Source organism: Phyllostomus discolor, chromosome 5 (genome assembly GCF_004126475.2).
Source record: "Phyllostomus discolor isolate MPI-MPIP mPhyDis1 chromosome 5, mPhyDis1.pri.v3, whole genome shotgun sequence".
Taxonomy (NCBI): domain Eukaryota; kingdom Metazoa; phylum Chordata; class Mammalia; order Chiroptera; family Phyllostomidae; genus Phyllostomus; species Phyllostomus discolor.
Genome location: NC_040907.2, coordinates 16,691,341 through 16,707,057, shown reverse-complemented (window position 1 = coordinate 16,707,057; position 15,717 = coordinate 16,691,341). Strand labels below are relative to the sequence as shown.

Below are 15,717 nucleotides of genomic sequence, written 5' to 3'. Positions count from 1 at the left end.
GAGGCAACAACACATTGATGTTTCTCTCCCTCTCTTCCCCTCTAAAAAATAAAATCTTTAATGGGGCAAGAAGAATGATACCAAAAAACTTAAAAAAAATTTGGAGTTCAATTTCCTCAAAATTTAGAAAACAGCAAAAAGAAGCCCCGGCTGGCGTAGCTCAGTGGATTGAGCGCGGGCTGGGAACCAAAGTGTCCCAGGTTTGATTCCCAGCCAGGGTACATTCCTAGGTTGCAGGCCATAACCCCCAGCAACCGCACATTGATGACTCACTCTCTCTCTATCTCTCTCTCTCTCTCTCCCTCCCTCCCTCCCTTCCCTCTCTAAAAATAAATAAATAAAATCTTAAAAAAAAATAAAAAAAAAAACAGCAAAAAGAAACCTTTGCAATTTTCAAAGAACCTTAGTCTCACCAAGGAAAGAGATACTGTGCTAGTAACCCCCAGTCCACAGTCATTCACTCGTTCTGATGAAAGGAGTACTTTTACCAGGCGTTTTCAATGCCCTGGCAGTGAATAACCCACGCACGAAGTCCTTTCCATCCTTCCTGCTTTGCATCTGGGAAGCAAGCTTCAGCCTAGCTGGCTTCCATGGTCAGCTTGAAGACATTTGGTACAAAGTCCCTGGAGTGGATGTATGAAACTTCTTACCCTTGTCCTGCTAATGCTTCTGTGCACTTTCTGTAATAGATGGTATACCTCTACGCAAGTTTTTCTTCTTTTAAAATTCTTCCTTTAGGGGGAAAGCTAGATGTTTAAAATCCAATGTTTATTAGTGGGCTAGCTAATAAACGTTTTTATAGAGTATCTCCTATGGCCTCAATTCCCCCAGTTCTACATATTTGCCTCCCTGGGATGCTGCAGGGGGTTAATTAAGATTTGTATAGGGATTGGAAGAGCAGGAGACAAAGTATTATAAGGGTCTCAACCCCCAAGGCATGGCCCCATCCTTTCATCCCAGCCAGTGGCACAGGCAAACCTATTCTTATGCATGCCAAACTCCTAATCCCCTCTTGAATGTGGCAGTTTGCAAGGAAAGGACAAGAGGCCTTAACTAGAAACAAAAATCCACTGTAATGAGGTGCTAAGAGGACTCACTTTCATGATTGGTTCCCAACAAAATAGCTGAACAGAAAACTTAATGGTTCTTCTGTGACTTCTGAGTCCCAATCCAAGTAGATGGGAACTATGGGAGGAGAAAAGCACCCTGAATTTCTAACAAGAAGATGACAGTTTCAGTATGAATAAGCCTTTATTCTTTCATTTTATTTTCCCAGGGAAATGAGGAGAAGGAAAAAGTCAGCATGTGTTTTACAAAATGATAGATAGCAAGTGGAAGTACCCGGCACAGCAAAACCAATCATCAAATAAACAGCCCCCAGTAATGGAGGTCACCAAAGCCCAAGGGGGCTCAGTCTCCTGTAGTTCAGAAATAAGAAGGAATCAGGGAAAGAACAGACAGGTACATGCTTTCCTACCCTCCCTCCCTCCCGCCCCATAAATTCAAAATTACACACAAAGCTTTGGTTTCTAGCAGTAAACATGAGTTACATTCGTCCGTCTCCTATTAAACAATCTTGTGGCTACTTTGACATAAGTTTTTTGCACCTGCATAAAAGTTCCTGAGTGACTTGGATATACATTCATTTTCCCTTCTTGGTCTCTCAACCCCACTTTCAAAATGCAAGGCCCCCTCATTGCTTTTCTGCCCTAGGGATTAAAACACAGCAATCTAAGTGTTTGGCATGAATCAAATATCAAGGAATGGTCTGGACTCAGGGTATTGGGGGGAAAGGGATGGAATATTTTTAGCTTCTTCAGATGGGGTGATACCCCACACATTTAATGTGTATGTGTGTGGGTATGTGCACTTTTGTGGCGGGGTGAGGATAAAAGAGGAGACAGGGTAGGAGTCAAGTTTTTAGGACAGAAGATCTGGTCCAAAATAGAAAATAGAAGAAAAGGAAACAAAAGAAAGGATGATTCAAGACCCCCACTTCAAGAGGGGTTTCAGATCCTTTTTGCCTGGTGCAGAAGCTTTTGTCAAAGATGCTTTGGCTATTTTTCTCAATACGAAAAGAAGTTTGTAAACAATAAAGCCCCAAAAGAATATGGAGAAAGACCAACACATTTACACAAACTAGGCCACCTAGCAATCACCAAATCAGCTACTGTGAAGTCCCACAAAGCCCAGACAAATACAACAACAAGAGGGGGCAGCAATTGGGGGAGACAAGAACCCAGGATCAGACACACATAACCCAATGCATTCTATTGCATTTGCCCCGTCTCAACACAGTGAGGTAAGGTTTTGGTGATCTCACAGTATGTAAATGAAACCTGCTTTTCTCCTTTAGGTACTATGATACTAGTCACTGCTGCAGCAGGGCAGGACACTGGCTCTGGGCATCACAAAGAAGCCATCACTTATGGTCTCTCTGGAGGCCAAGAGGAAAAGCAAAGAATTTTTAAAGGTTGAAAAATTTAGTTGTTGCTTCAAATATCCATCCCCAGACAGCTCAAAGTGGGTAGAGAGGTATTGTTTTTAAAACCTATCTTTATTAACTCATTTTTTTGTTTTTAAGACACACACAGACACGCACACAAACACCCCTTGTTGTGCATGGTAAACCTAGCCCGATCTAGTGAGGTATGCATCTGGTATGTAATGTGAATCCCAAATCCTGGAATTAGAGGTCTGGAACAGGAATCCTTGGTTACACACATATAGACAACCTCACCTAATCTTGGCTCCCCCTCTGTGCCTTTCACCTAGCCCCATCTCTCCTAACCTCTGTGCCAACCACTTATTCCTGTTCAGACCAATCTGCAATCTTCTGATAGAAGGGGATCAAGTAATGGGGCCACCCAGTTAAAATCTAGTCTTCCACAAAACATTGAAGATGGAGGGGTTTCAAGAGGACACTATGGCAGAAAACCCAGCTCTAACTGGCAAAAAGGAGGTAGTTCAATAGGCTATACACTCCAAATAGTTGTTCTCCCTGATGATAAAACAACAAAAAGTATTCCTGCTGTGCAGACCCGGAGCTGCTGCCCACTTATCCCTGAGATTGCTCATGTACCTGAGAACACAGTGCAGGAACGAGGGCCTTAGATTAAAATACACAAAAATACAAAACCAGCATATTTATATTACGAAAAAAAAAAAAAAAAGTTAAAATGCACAAGATACGTCGTTCGCACACAGCTAGTGCAGTTGGCATCCTGGAGAAAGTGGGACCCAAGGTGCAGTTATCCAAGGGACCAAATAAAATTGTATTGGCCCAGAAATGGGGTGGGAGGCAGCTTAGGAGCAGTGGGTCTGCAGCTGTTCCCCAACCATCCCTTTTGCCTATAGTCACAACCCATTGCTTCGGGCAATTTTCAGCACCCTCTCCCAAGAGTGGGGGATAAGGAAAAACCCTGCTGTACCCCTGAGAGATTCCCTCCCACAGAATGTAATCATTTGTGGGCTGGGTTCATCAATCTGGTCTCATACTAATCTTTTCACTCCGGCAGGGGAAATATCATTACATATCCTTCTTTAAAAAGAAAACAACTCCCTATCCAGGTCACTTTCAGAAGCTGGAGACTCAATAAAGCCTGCACAGAGGTATTTTCCCCAAAGCCCTCACATGCATTGGATAGTGTGGTTGGGTTCCTTTGCCTCCCCGCTCCCCCTGACAGAGAAGGAAGAGGGGGTGAGTCTGTGGAACCCAACCTGAGATATATGGCAGTGCCAGCTGCCCCTTACCCACCCTGTCCCCACTTTCTCCATTCTGCCGATTGATGCCTGCTCCTTGAAACTTCCTGATCACAAAAGGACAGCCTCCAACACACTGTAGCTCAATTCTGGGCATCTGGGAGCAGGGCAGGGCTATGGATCTCTTCCTCTTCATCCCGAAAGTAGGCTGGCTTTCCCTGTGAGCTGGGGGCCTGCTGGGCCTTCAATGGACATGAGGCCACCATATGGCTGATGCTTTGGCAGAAGTGGCACTTCTTGGGCTGGGGTGGCAGCTTGCATTCCTTGGCATGATGGTCTAGACCTCCACAGTTGTAGCACCTGGTACAAAGCAGGATGTAAAATTGAGAAAGGAGTGAGAAGAGATCAGAAACTTTTTTTTCTGAGGATATTCGGGCTCTTTCCTTCCTGGAGACCAATTTTCCCACTTATAAAAAAAGACATGTGACTAGGTATCTTGAAGTCTTTTCCAAACCTGAATCTAGACGATCTTCAGATTCATGTCACCTTGAAAACACTGAAATACCAAGAATAGAAACCATGGACCCCAAGTGAACACTATGATTTGGGGGGGGCGGGTAGGTAAAACTCTACCATACCCTTAAAAATACTGTACCTGCCCTGGCTGGTGTGGCTCAAAGGATTAAGCACTGGCCTGTGAACTAAAAGGTCACTGGTTCAGTTCCCAGTCAGAGCACATGCCTGGGTTTCAGGCCAGGCCCTAGGTTGGGGGCATGGGAGGGGCAACCAATTGATGTCTCTCTCACACATTGATGTTTCTCTCCCTTTCTTTCTCTCTCCCTTACCCTCTCTCTAAATAAAATAAAATAAAATAAAAATAAAATAAAATATTAAAAAGACTGAATCTGCCTTTCATTAACAATACAGAAGAAATTAAAGGAGTCAGATTATACATCTGTTTGAGCACAGAGCTACGATGAATGAAATCAGCCATTTGAAGACCTGGCGAAGGAGCAACAAGTACAGACACACCATTTCACAGCCAGTCTCCTTCGTTCTGATGTAATCACGTGAGGTTAGTATCACTATTCCCACTTAGCAAGTGAGGCTACAGCTCACAGAGAAAAACTGTGTGTCAAGTACCCTCCTAATACACTACCTTCTCCTTGTCTCCCACATCTATGGTAGGTACCCTCACCATCCAGATGTTACCAGGGACCATAGGCTTCATTTTATCTATGGCAACCTGGTCCAAGAAATGAGGCAAGAAGATTGAGAGAACTCTCCCCATCCTCAGCATGTACCTACCGATCCACATAAGCCACCTTCCAATCCATACCTGTCTCCTTTTGATCTGCGCTTCTGCATGTTCTTCCCTTTTGGCCGCCTCTCACTTCCAATACAGAAGACCCCACCGGGGCCAGTGACTCGAATAGACTCCAGGCCCTTGGCGGACTTCTTAAAGGTGAACTCTACTGCCTCGCCCTCCTTCAGGCTCCGGAAGCCCTCCATGTGCAGCTTACTCTGGGGAAGGGAAACACGGTAGATTTTAAAGCTAGCATCCATCACTACACATCAAGTCCCCCTAACAAAAACCTGCACACATGTATTCTTGTAATGCAGGAATAACAAGTGTAATAACACTCCCATTTTATCAGTAAAGAAAAGGAGTCACCACAGTTAAGAACAAGCAATTTACATTATATTAACAAAGAACAATCATGTTATAACAGGTGCCATGACATTTTTTATAAAGCTAATCTCATTTAAAGTTCCAAGTAAAACGGAAGAAAAAATTTTAAACATAGAATTTAAGGAAAAGACAGAATGACCCAAGCAGATGCATATATAAGGGGCAAGTCTACTAGGAGAACCAAGCATATGAGGGGAAATCAATAGGTGACGAAAACAATTCAATAAATACCGTTGAGAACATTCACTCTATATTTGGAAATGAAGCCAGAATTCTACACTTTGTATCCTATGCATATAAAATATATTCCAGAACTTAAAATATGTATATGCTAAAAAGACTAAAACTATAAAATCAAGACAGATAATTAGACTGATAAAACTACCAAAAGCTACTATAAATTTTTAAAAAGAGAGAGGGAGAATCATAAAACAGAATATAACTAGGTAATTTGCAGGACAGCACAATAATCTCATTGGTCGACAGCCCATTCTACCTTGCTACTTACTGCTTCACAACAACACCTGGCTGGGGGCGACAGTCCCTCCCAGACCCTACCATGCAGTCGGTTAATAAAAGAATGTCACGTCCCTGTTTTGTCCACTGCTGCATTTTGCACCTGAATAATGCCTCACACATTTTTGGATTAATGAATAAGGAGTAGATTTTAATTACTTGACTTAGAAAAATGACCACATATATTTAAAGGGAAAAAAAGATTTAGAACAATGTATGGAGCAACCATTAAAATACTGCATATTTGTACCGAAGTTTAAAAACTTTGCAGGGAGCACTGGAGATCTTGCTTCCTGGCATATGTCATTAGTTTGGCTCAAATAAACTCATAAAAATTCTCTAAAAAAAAAAATACCGACACTTGCAAAGAAGAGCCTAGCAGCCTTCAGATAAACAGAGTTATTCACACAGCTAGTTGAGCGGCAAAGCCAGTGTCAAAAGAACCCAGGATTCCTGATTTGAAGCTCACAGCCCACTCCACCTTGCCCCTTACCGCTTAACAACAGCACCTTACTAGAAGTGACAGCCCCTCCTATACCCTACCCAGGATAGACTTCCTTATAGCTTCCTTGATTACTTGGACAAATGTCAACAAGGTGTAGTCACCATAGAAAGTGGGGTTCAGAGAAGCAAGGGTCCTGGGGGCTGAAGGGAACACGAGGAAGTAGCATGAGTGTTTTATAACTGGTGTGGGCGGAGGGGAGGGACGGGACACTATTTCAAACTGGGTGTTAGATGAAATGTGCTCTTTAGCCACATGGGGTCCCCAATTCATCAATCACATTTTTGTTTTAACCTAAATGGTGTTGCTTAAGACAATATTTCCACTGAGATAATTCATTAGGAGCACAGGCTCAGGTGCCAGATACATCCTGGGTCATGAAATGCTGGTTCTACCAATATCTGGCAGAGTAACCACGGTCAGCCATTCACCTTTGGGCCTCAGATCCCCCAGAGACAAGGGCTAACTACCAGCAGGGTATCTACGTAAGGCTCCACTGCAGAAAGAAAGGTGCTAGCCCCCTTTCCTGTCACACAGTAACGATCCTGAATTTGAAGTTAGATGTGATTTGTCTCTTGTTGAGCTGGACAAGCCATGGAATCAGGAGGTACTGGAGGAGCTGAATCATGACCCAGGCAATAACTTCTCCCAGGAAAACAGCTTCTCCTGTTTTCCTAGAGGGCTCATAGGCTGGGACGCCCCCAGGTCTAGCTATAATTCAGCAGATGAGTGATTAAGAACAAGTCTGGAGACTGAGGGCCTGTTCCCTCCTTTCTAACCTACAAAATGGAAGTAAATACTAACTTTATGGTGGTACTGTGAGGTTTTAAGCATGAAAAAGTAATTAACACATCACCTGCCACACATAAATCCCCACTGAGTGGCAATTATCATCAACCTCTTCAAACTGGATCAAGGTAGAGAAACAGAGGGAACCAAGTGTCAAGAGACTGGGAATTTTAACTCTGGTTTTTATCATTAATTAGCAGTGGAAACTCAGAAAACTATTCCCTCTTTGAGCTCCAATTTACTGAGGAAACACCCTCCTTATCTACATCTTACAGACTTACTGTAAGACCAAGAGGGTAATATAAATGGGGCCAATATGAAACTGACTAGTCCTCTCAGGCCACCCACTCCATCATTGGAGGATCTGAGGTCTGTTTAAGACGTTCAAATAGTTAAAAAAACAACTGCAGGCATCTCACCATAACAGGTCAAGATTTAGACTGGATGTCTCTAGGGGTGGCTCCCTGCCCCCTGCTTGGCCCCTTCCTAAAACACATACTTTGAATTCCTCTCTTATCAGATAGGTAATCAGCATGCAGCCCCACTGAGCCAGGCTCACAGGGCCCAAATCAGAAAGGAGCCAGAAATTCTTGTTACAACCCCCACCCCACCCCCAACCACACACAAAGCAGGGCCCGCCCCTCTCCCCATCCCCTCCAAAAAAAGAAAAGGCTTGGGGCGGGGAGGGGCAAGGCTTGAGTTCCCCCAATAGAGCCCAGCCCCTGGAAACAAAGAGTTGACACTGGTTGGTTCTGGTGGTCAGATTCCTGGAGTTCCAGAGGCTGAGATTACACACACACACACACACACACACACACACTCACTCACCATTCATTGGTTCCTTCCTTCCTCTTCTCCTTGAGGTTATGGTCCCCGTGTGAGAAATGGAGACAGAGACACCTTTCTTCCCTAGTTAAGCATGGTGGGTCTGCCAGAGTCACCACCAGCAGCAGCCATCTTTCCTTCTCTCTGACCTGCCGCCCCTCGCTTCCAGGGCTGGAACTAAACAGGATCTGATCCCCTCCCCTCCAGTGCCTTCAGTCAAATCCTTTACACAGGAACATGAATTAGGGTTACTTACTCAGAAAAATTATTTTACGTATTTTTATTTTTATTTTATTTTTCGAGAGAGGGGAAGGGAGGGAGGGAGGGAGGGAGGGAGAGAGAAACATGGATTGATGGCCTCTCACGTGTCTCCGACTAGGGACCTGGCCTACAACCCAAGCATGGGCCCTGACTGGGAATCAAACCAGCGACCTTTCAGTTCACAGGCCAGCGCTCAAACCACCCAGCCACACCAACCAAGGCTCAGATAAATTACTTTATAGGAGATGTAGGAGGCAGGTCTCCATTCTTCCTTTCCTAATGTGTTTAAGAAAGGAGGGCAAGCAGGCTACAGGGCAGCCCACTGCTTAGGGGAAGGTAGCATTTAATCAGACAGAAAAGTTTCAAAAGGCTTTTTTTGGGGATGGCAGGGGATGAATGACTCGGGCCAGTTATGCCTTCTGCTCCCTTCATACCTCACCACTGCCTACCGCAACCTCCCCCTGCGTCAAGCATCCCCATCCCAGCACCAACCTATGCCCTTTAAGTTTAAAGAATGAAGAGACCAGACCTTAGGGGTCACTCAGAGAGTGTGAAGTAAAAAAGCTTGCAGGAATTTGAGATTCCTTCATCCTGTTCAATGGAGGCTGGATAGCTTTGGTTCTTTAATCATCTGTAAAAGCAGGGATCAGACTTAGAGCCCTACCAGCTCTGACATATCTCTCCTGTGTGCTCCTCCCCACCTTTATCATATCGTTCTTTTCTACCTAAGGGGCAGAGTCAGGATTTCAGAATACTTACTCATCTTGCCCACAGGAATCAAAGCTGGCGTTCCCAGCTTTTCGGTAACACCCACGGCCATTCTCAAGACTACCTAGGGGCCCAGTATTGCACACAATTTGTGGAACAAACTATAGCCTGACTCTATAGCCAGCACTATGCAATGTAATGCAAATCACACAGACATTTTAAAACTTTCTAATAGCCTTATTTACAAAGTAAAAAGCAGGTAAAACTAATTTGAATGACTCAGTCCTTAAGTGTCCCATGTTCGGATCTGAGCTTCATTCCTGAAAGTAGAGGTTTGGTGGGGCTGGGACAAACCAGCCAGTTTTCCCAGAAGCAGTTTATTTGATAGTTTATTTGTTAGGGAGGGTGGGGAAAGAGATCTGTGCAGAACCACCTCCGTATCACCTCTGCTCAGACAGAGCCAGGACCACCAGCTCCTGCCTAGAGTCCTCCACCAGATGGTGCTGCTCATCAGCCCACTGGCACTAGGCTGCCAACCGGCAGAAGGAAGGAGCTGCCTGTGAAGACAAGTGTTCACCTAGACTTCTCTCCCCAGTGACTTGGGGCAGACATCTCTTCTGTCCTCAGGAAGATGGAGTTTCAAGGGGACTGAACTCTGATGAGGGAGAGTCCCCTGTAAGGATGGGACGCTTACTCCTCACCTTGCCCCATCTTCCCACTCAGGGTACAAGAGAGGATCCTGGAATTTTAAGCCGGTTAACTCTGTGCTTATGCAATTTATAAAAGCCATTTATTTGGATTTCGGTTTCCTGTCTAAATTAAATGAACCCCAAACTGAGATAATTTAAACTTAATCTGTACTAATTATGTACTATTCTTTCAATTTTTCTTTTCCTCCTCCCTCACCTTCTTTGACCTCCCAGACTTAACACATAATAATTAGGCAATTACTATTCATACCCACAGAAGGAGGGGTAGATGTTTGCCTGGGGTAGTTCCTCCTTCCACCCCAACCTAAAATTGAAAACAACCCATGGAATTACAGAAGGATGATGTTCTCATTTGATTAGGAATGTTCTAGAAACCACACGCCCTGGGAGACACTGAAAACCACTTACAGGGCAAGCAGTAGTGTCACCAAATGCAAGTTATTAGTTTCTCATAGTGGAAGCTTTGCTCAGGATGGTGGTACAGCCCTTATTTGGGTCCTTTTCTAGAAACCACGTCTCCTCAGAAACAAAAGGACCCAAGAAGACACCTTAATGCTCAAATTAACCCAGGCACTTCTCTACCAACTTCCTTGAAAGTCAGTGATTCACTCATTTTTTAAAATATGCTTTATCCTATTAAGACGGAAATGAGGTAACCAATGACCGCCAATCCCGTGGCTTCCAATCAATCGGTCCAGAAAGAGAGCAGCTATCAGTTACCTTCTCTCCCCATCTCCAGTCTTTTGTTCTGAAGGAAGACCTGTACTAACAAGGACTCCAAACTGTTCGTGTGCTCCTGATTCTCCAGGGAGCCCCTTGCTTCTTCACATTCATTGCTTCAGCCTACCAACTGGGAACCAGAAAACTAACCCTGCAGCTAGTCCTTCCCTCTGAAGAGCTTACAGATTAGTTAGGGGAGGGGATAAGACTAAGTACATCACTGACTGGAGACGTGAGGTGAGCAATCAGAGGCATCACTAATGCTATAAACCAGGTGAAAGATCTCTTTACACACACCACCCCCAGCAGGTTCCAACAGTTTATCAGTACTAAAAACTTCTTCTAACACAAACTCGATCGGGCTCTTCTTTGTCCTCCAAGCCTTCTAATACAGTCTTTCAGCCAGAAAGCTGTTTTTAAAATATTTGGGTTCTGATTAGTGCCAGGAGAAAGCAGGGCACCTTTTCTCATTTTTAATTTTGGGGGGGTTTGGGAGTTAAGCCACAGGAAACATATTAAGCTAAAACGCTTCCAAAGGCCATGGAGATGTCAGAATCTCAGGAAATCGAGACTGTGTAGCTTTCTCACTCCAGCTTTCCCTGTATACCTGTGTTTCTTAACTGGGGGTGATTTTGCCTCTGAGGGGCATTTGATAATGTCTGGAGACATTTTTTTGTTGTCACAACTGAAGGATGTTCATAAAGAGGAATTATCCTGCTCAAATTACGTCCTTAGTGGTTGAGAAACCTGGACTTAAGGGCTGGCCATCTGCCATTATTATGATTTTTAAATTCCTCTAACCCTAGGGACAGGCTAAGAGTTCTAGATCCAAAGACCTGTAGCTGAATAAAAGAAAAGAACTGTTAATCTCTTTGCTTCATTTTTTTTTTTAAAGGCTAAGGGTTTGTTGCATTTACTACTCATTCACACCCTGGGGGCATAAAGTGAGAGGGAGCAAAAGAACAGTAATGAACAATGTTAAGCACCAAGTAGACCCACCTGGGAAGGGAAAAGAAAATGTTAAATTGCTTTCCCCCCTTCCTCTCTCCTTAGGAAGGGGCTCCCAGATCACCTCTCCTGGACCCTATCTAACTCCAAGGTGCCCACCACCAGCAGTTAAAGAAGGGGAGATTTCTTCTTAAAGAGAAATGTCTTACCCTCGCCCTCCACTTCGGGAACACTTTCCTCTCCCAGGACAATTTTTAAGGATCACCCTGATTCTACTTAATTCCTCTACATGAGATTTCCAGAGAAATATTTCTCAAGTGCAGGGATTGGATCACTAGTCTAACTTACTGCTGTGGTAGGGTTTGAGGATTAATTCAAGCCCAGGCAGTGTGTTATCAAGACCTAATGCCCTGGCTCAGTTGGTTGGGCATCGTTCTGCAAAGCGAAAGGTAGCTGGCTCGCTTGCCCATCAGAGCACATGCCTGGGTTGCGGGTTTGAGTATTGGTTGAGTTGCCGATGGATGTTTCTCTCCTTCTTTCTCCTCACTTCCCCTTTCTCCAAAAATAAATAAATTAAAAAAAAAAAAAAAAAAACTTCGGTGGGGGTGGGGAATGCTGTCAAGTAAGGCTTAGTCACTGTCCTGTGGCTGTTTAGTCATAACAAATTTTAGATTCCTTCTCCCAGCTCAACTCCCTCTTGATAACTTATTCAATGGTGGAATGTTCCTGGAAATTCCAAGACTCTGAGGTCAATATTACCTCCTAACTAACCCATTTGAAACTGATGGTGTGGGCTTCACCCCCCACACCTGAAAGTTCCTGCTTTTCTCTCTGCCATCCAATATTTCCAATTGCTTTTGATCCTAAGGTTAAGTGCCCTGAGGCACAGATCCGCTTGCTCAGGAAAACCTTCCCCTGCACCTGGTTGTCCTGTGGGAGTTCAGAACTCGTCACACCAAGATGTGCCTTTGTGATATGTGGATTTTTCCAAGGAAAAGCTGCAGGATTAAGAAAGACTTCTTCTGCCCCTCCCTTACCTACCTATAAGAAGTTGAATTAGGGGCCTTGTCCATAGTAAGAATTTATCAGAAATAACCTCTTCTAACCAGTCTATAGGGTAGAGCAGGCCAAACTTCTTTTACTTCTTATGGTCCTACAGTAACCCTTCAAAGCCCCCAAGGCATCTTACCTCATCCCTAGCTCAGAATGTCTACAGAGGAACACCCAGGTTTCCTTTGTATCTTCAAATCTCTTGTGCATGTGGAGTTCCTGACTCATATATGCAGGGTTCCTATGCACGAGTATTAAATTTGGTTACTCTCTCTTGCTAATCTGTCTAATGCCCACTTGATCAGACCAGCCAAAAGAACCTTGAGGGTAGAGGAAAGTGTCTTCCTCCCCCGCATCACCAAGGATCCCAAGATGATGAGGGGGTTACACCCCCCTATTCAGCAGCCTTAGGAATGAAGGCAAGGAAATGTTGATTCTGACCCTTATTCAAAGCCTCCCAAAGTTGGGGTAGTTGTCTAGTCCCTCTCCAGACCCAGAAGGGTTTTAATCTCTTTGTGATCAGATAAGTGGTAGAGTGGGGAACTGGCTACCCTGCGGAGGACGGCCATTCAAAGTTGGTTCCTGTAATAAAGTGATCTAAAGAGACTAATTTCCTTGTTTCTCCCACAATTACTTCCTGTGAATTATCATTCACATATGTAAATGAGACAGGGAAGGGGCAACGTCACTAACTAGAACTACCCGTAGTTGTCTGATACGGGTAAGAATCCGTGCTACAAGGGCGTAGCGTAAGCATCCCGCTGCAGACCCTCCTGGCCGATGTTCAAGCAGCCCAGTGACCCCAAGTCACCAACATTAACTGGCAGACCTCCATCTCTTTGGGTCCCCAATCTCCATTGTTGCTCCTCCCACACTTTACTTCCTCTGAGAGCCTCCAACCAGTCCACCCAGCATCTCCCTTCTCCACCCCTCCCCCTCCAGAATACCATCCCTCAGGCTCCAACTCTTAATCCCCACATCCTCCTTTCCCCTCCCCCATGGCTCCAAAGCCAGCCTCCCCAAAGTAACCCCTCCCTGCCCGGCCTGGGTGCCCACCTCCTTGGCCTGGGATTAGTAGTTTCTTCTCAGGCCCAGCCCCAAACCTCCATAAAGGTGGAAGGGACACAGGCAACAACTTCCTTTACACAGTCCTTATGGGTGGCTAGTGTCCCAGGACCACCCAAAGGCTTCTAACATATTTAGGGAGGGGTGAGAGGGAGGCCAGGGAGGAGGAAAACCTGAAGTCTCTGGCTCCTTGTTTGAGGCTGGGAATGTTAGGACAGCAATGAATGGCTCTCTGGGGCCATAAATGCCAAGCTGAGAATAGGTCCAGAGGCTAGCCTCCCTCGACCCTTGCCCTGCGACACTGAATTTCACCCCCACTGTTCTGCCCTGCGGTAACTGAGAACTTGGGGTTGCGACCTAACTCCTCCCAACCTGGCCCAGGAATCTAACGCCTGGGCTCCTTAGATTTTCCTTTACGGTAGGAACCGGACAGCAAAAGCCCAGCCAGTAAACTGTATGTCTGAGACTGGTCACTTGGGCGGAGCGTCCAAGCCCCCAAATAGACCCTTTAAAGATCTGCCAAATCCGCCTCGGTAGGCCCCAGGGACTGAGTTTTGTGTGACCACCTGGCTGGTGAGGAGACCTGGCTGACTGTAGCCTTATCCTTGTTGGATCCTACAGCAGTTTCCCTTCCTCTCCCTGCCCCGGAGCTCCATTCACTTGTTAGTGAAACGCGCTTGGCACTCAGGGGCCTTGGTATGGCCGGGCATGTGCTTCCCTGGCCGGCATGCTGGCCCTCCCCCCACCCGCAAGCACAATACAACCTTAGTTTCTGCCACATGGGGTCACATCCCTGCCCCTGCCCCCTTCCCAGGGGAAAGAGGTAACAAACACGCGGTAAGCCAGAAGGGTTCCCGGAAGGGAGTGGGAGGTGCTGATAATCCACTCTGCCTCTCACTCTCGTCCTGTTGGAGTTAACCAGGAATCAGATCTGGGGTACCATCGCAAAGATGGGAACGCACAATGGGGGCCCTTGATCGCCCTCAATCCAACAGCGGAGCGTGTTCGCCCACCCTTGAATACTCGCACCAACATCCCCTTCCGCGCTAAAGTTACCAGAATCGGTCTCACCTGGTGCACAAAGACATCCACCGGTGGGTCGAGCGCGACCCCGGCGCGGGCGGTCATGGACAGGAAACCGAACCCCATGCGCACGTTGAACCACTTACAGATGCCGGCACCGTGCAGCAACTGCGGCTCCTCTCCCGACGGGGCCGCGTCCGCCGGCGCCTCCTCCGGCGCCTTGGCGCAGCCACCTGGAGATTGAGAAAGCACTCAGCTCGCGGGCCACGGAATTGGAGGGCCCTCCCAGAGGCCCGGCAGGGAGACCCGGGCTAGCCCCCGGTGGACACCCAGGAGGCTGCAGCCAGTATAAAAGACCTGTCCCGGCTGCCTCCCGAACTCCCCAACCTTATGCTGAGGCCAGTGGCGGGTGTCCCTGAAAGTTTTGCTTCTTTCCCCACAACACGTTGCCCTGGGATCGACCACCGGACAGGCCCTTCCTCTTCTCCCCCCTGCCCCGGTAGCCTCTGTGTGCACGCCACTGGGACACCAGCGTTCTTTGCTCCACAGATGATCCCCTGAAGCAGGAGACCGCAGACTTGGGTTCTTCTGGCCAGCCTGGGGAACACTTTCCCACCTCCCTTTTAAGTGGCTTCTGGGAGCCCCTGAAGCCCGGGGTGTCCCCAGGAAGTCCCGAGCTCGAACCTGCAAACTGCTGGTTTGACACGGAGCCCATGGTAGTCAGCTAAGCCCGTGGCCCCGGGCCCCAGGTCCGGCGGCTGTTGGCCCCAGAGAAGTCCGGAGGCAAAGGGGTGGCTCAGAGAAGAGGCAGCTACATCTTCCCCAGCACAATAGCGGTGGGAGGGCCCACGGCTTTTCAAAGGCTCCCAAATTCTAATAGACAATGACCCAACCCCCCGCGGGCAGCCCCCTCCTCTCTCCTCCCTCTCCTTTCCCCTCCCTTTTCCTTCGGCTCCAGCTCCTGCCCTCCCCCACACTGCGTTCTCTGACACCTCTGGGGTGTCCCTTCTCAGAACCCTGAGGTTTGACACCTCCTGTCCATACACACATCTGGAAATAGGGGCCGTCAGCCCTAAAAGTCTTGAGTACCCCAGAATTTGGAACCCTTCACTTTAATGACTCGTTGGGGGTCCCAAAGCAACATACAGGTGGGGGGACTCTGTGTGCGTGTGAGGGGTAGTTTCAAAACCATGTGACTTCTCCCC

General features: G+C 46.7%; 1 protein-coding gene across 1 annotated transcript; it reads right to left on the bottom strand.

Annotated features, from left to right (window-relative positions):
* Positions 1 to 2,542: 2,542 nt before the first annotated feature.
* Positions 2,543 to 15,361, bottom strand: LIN28A (lin-28 homolog A). The gene is made up of 4 exons (XM_028513043.2): positions 15,197 to 15,361; positions 14,561 to 14,745; positions 5,042 to 5,226; positions 2,543 to 4,062 (listed from the first exon to the last, which is right to left on the bottom strand). Exons 1-4 carry the CDS (start codon positions 15,225 to 15,227, stop codon positions 3,846 to 3,848), a joined length of 618 nt encoding a protein of 205 aa, XP_028368844.1. The 5' UTR covers positions 15,228 to 15,361; the 3' UTR covers positions 2,543 to 3,845.
* Between the last annotated feature and the right edge of the window lie 356 nt (positions 15,362 to 15,717).

Excerpts from the sequence above, each read along its gene's own strand:
- LIN28A (XM_028513043.2), bottom strand. The coding sequence starts at position 15,227 with ATGGGCTCCGTGTCAAACCAGCAGTTTGCAG. Across the intron at positions 14,746-15,196 it reads GTCAAACCAGCAGTTTGCAG|GTGGCTGCGCCAAGGCGCCG; the intron begins GTTCGAGCTCGG and ends CTCAATCTCCAG. Across the intron at positions 4,063-5,041 it reads CGCAGATCAAAAGGAGACAG|GTGCTACAACTGTGGAGGTC; the intron begins GTATGGATTGGA and ends GCTTTGTACCAG.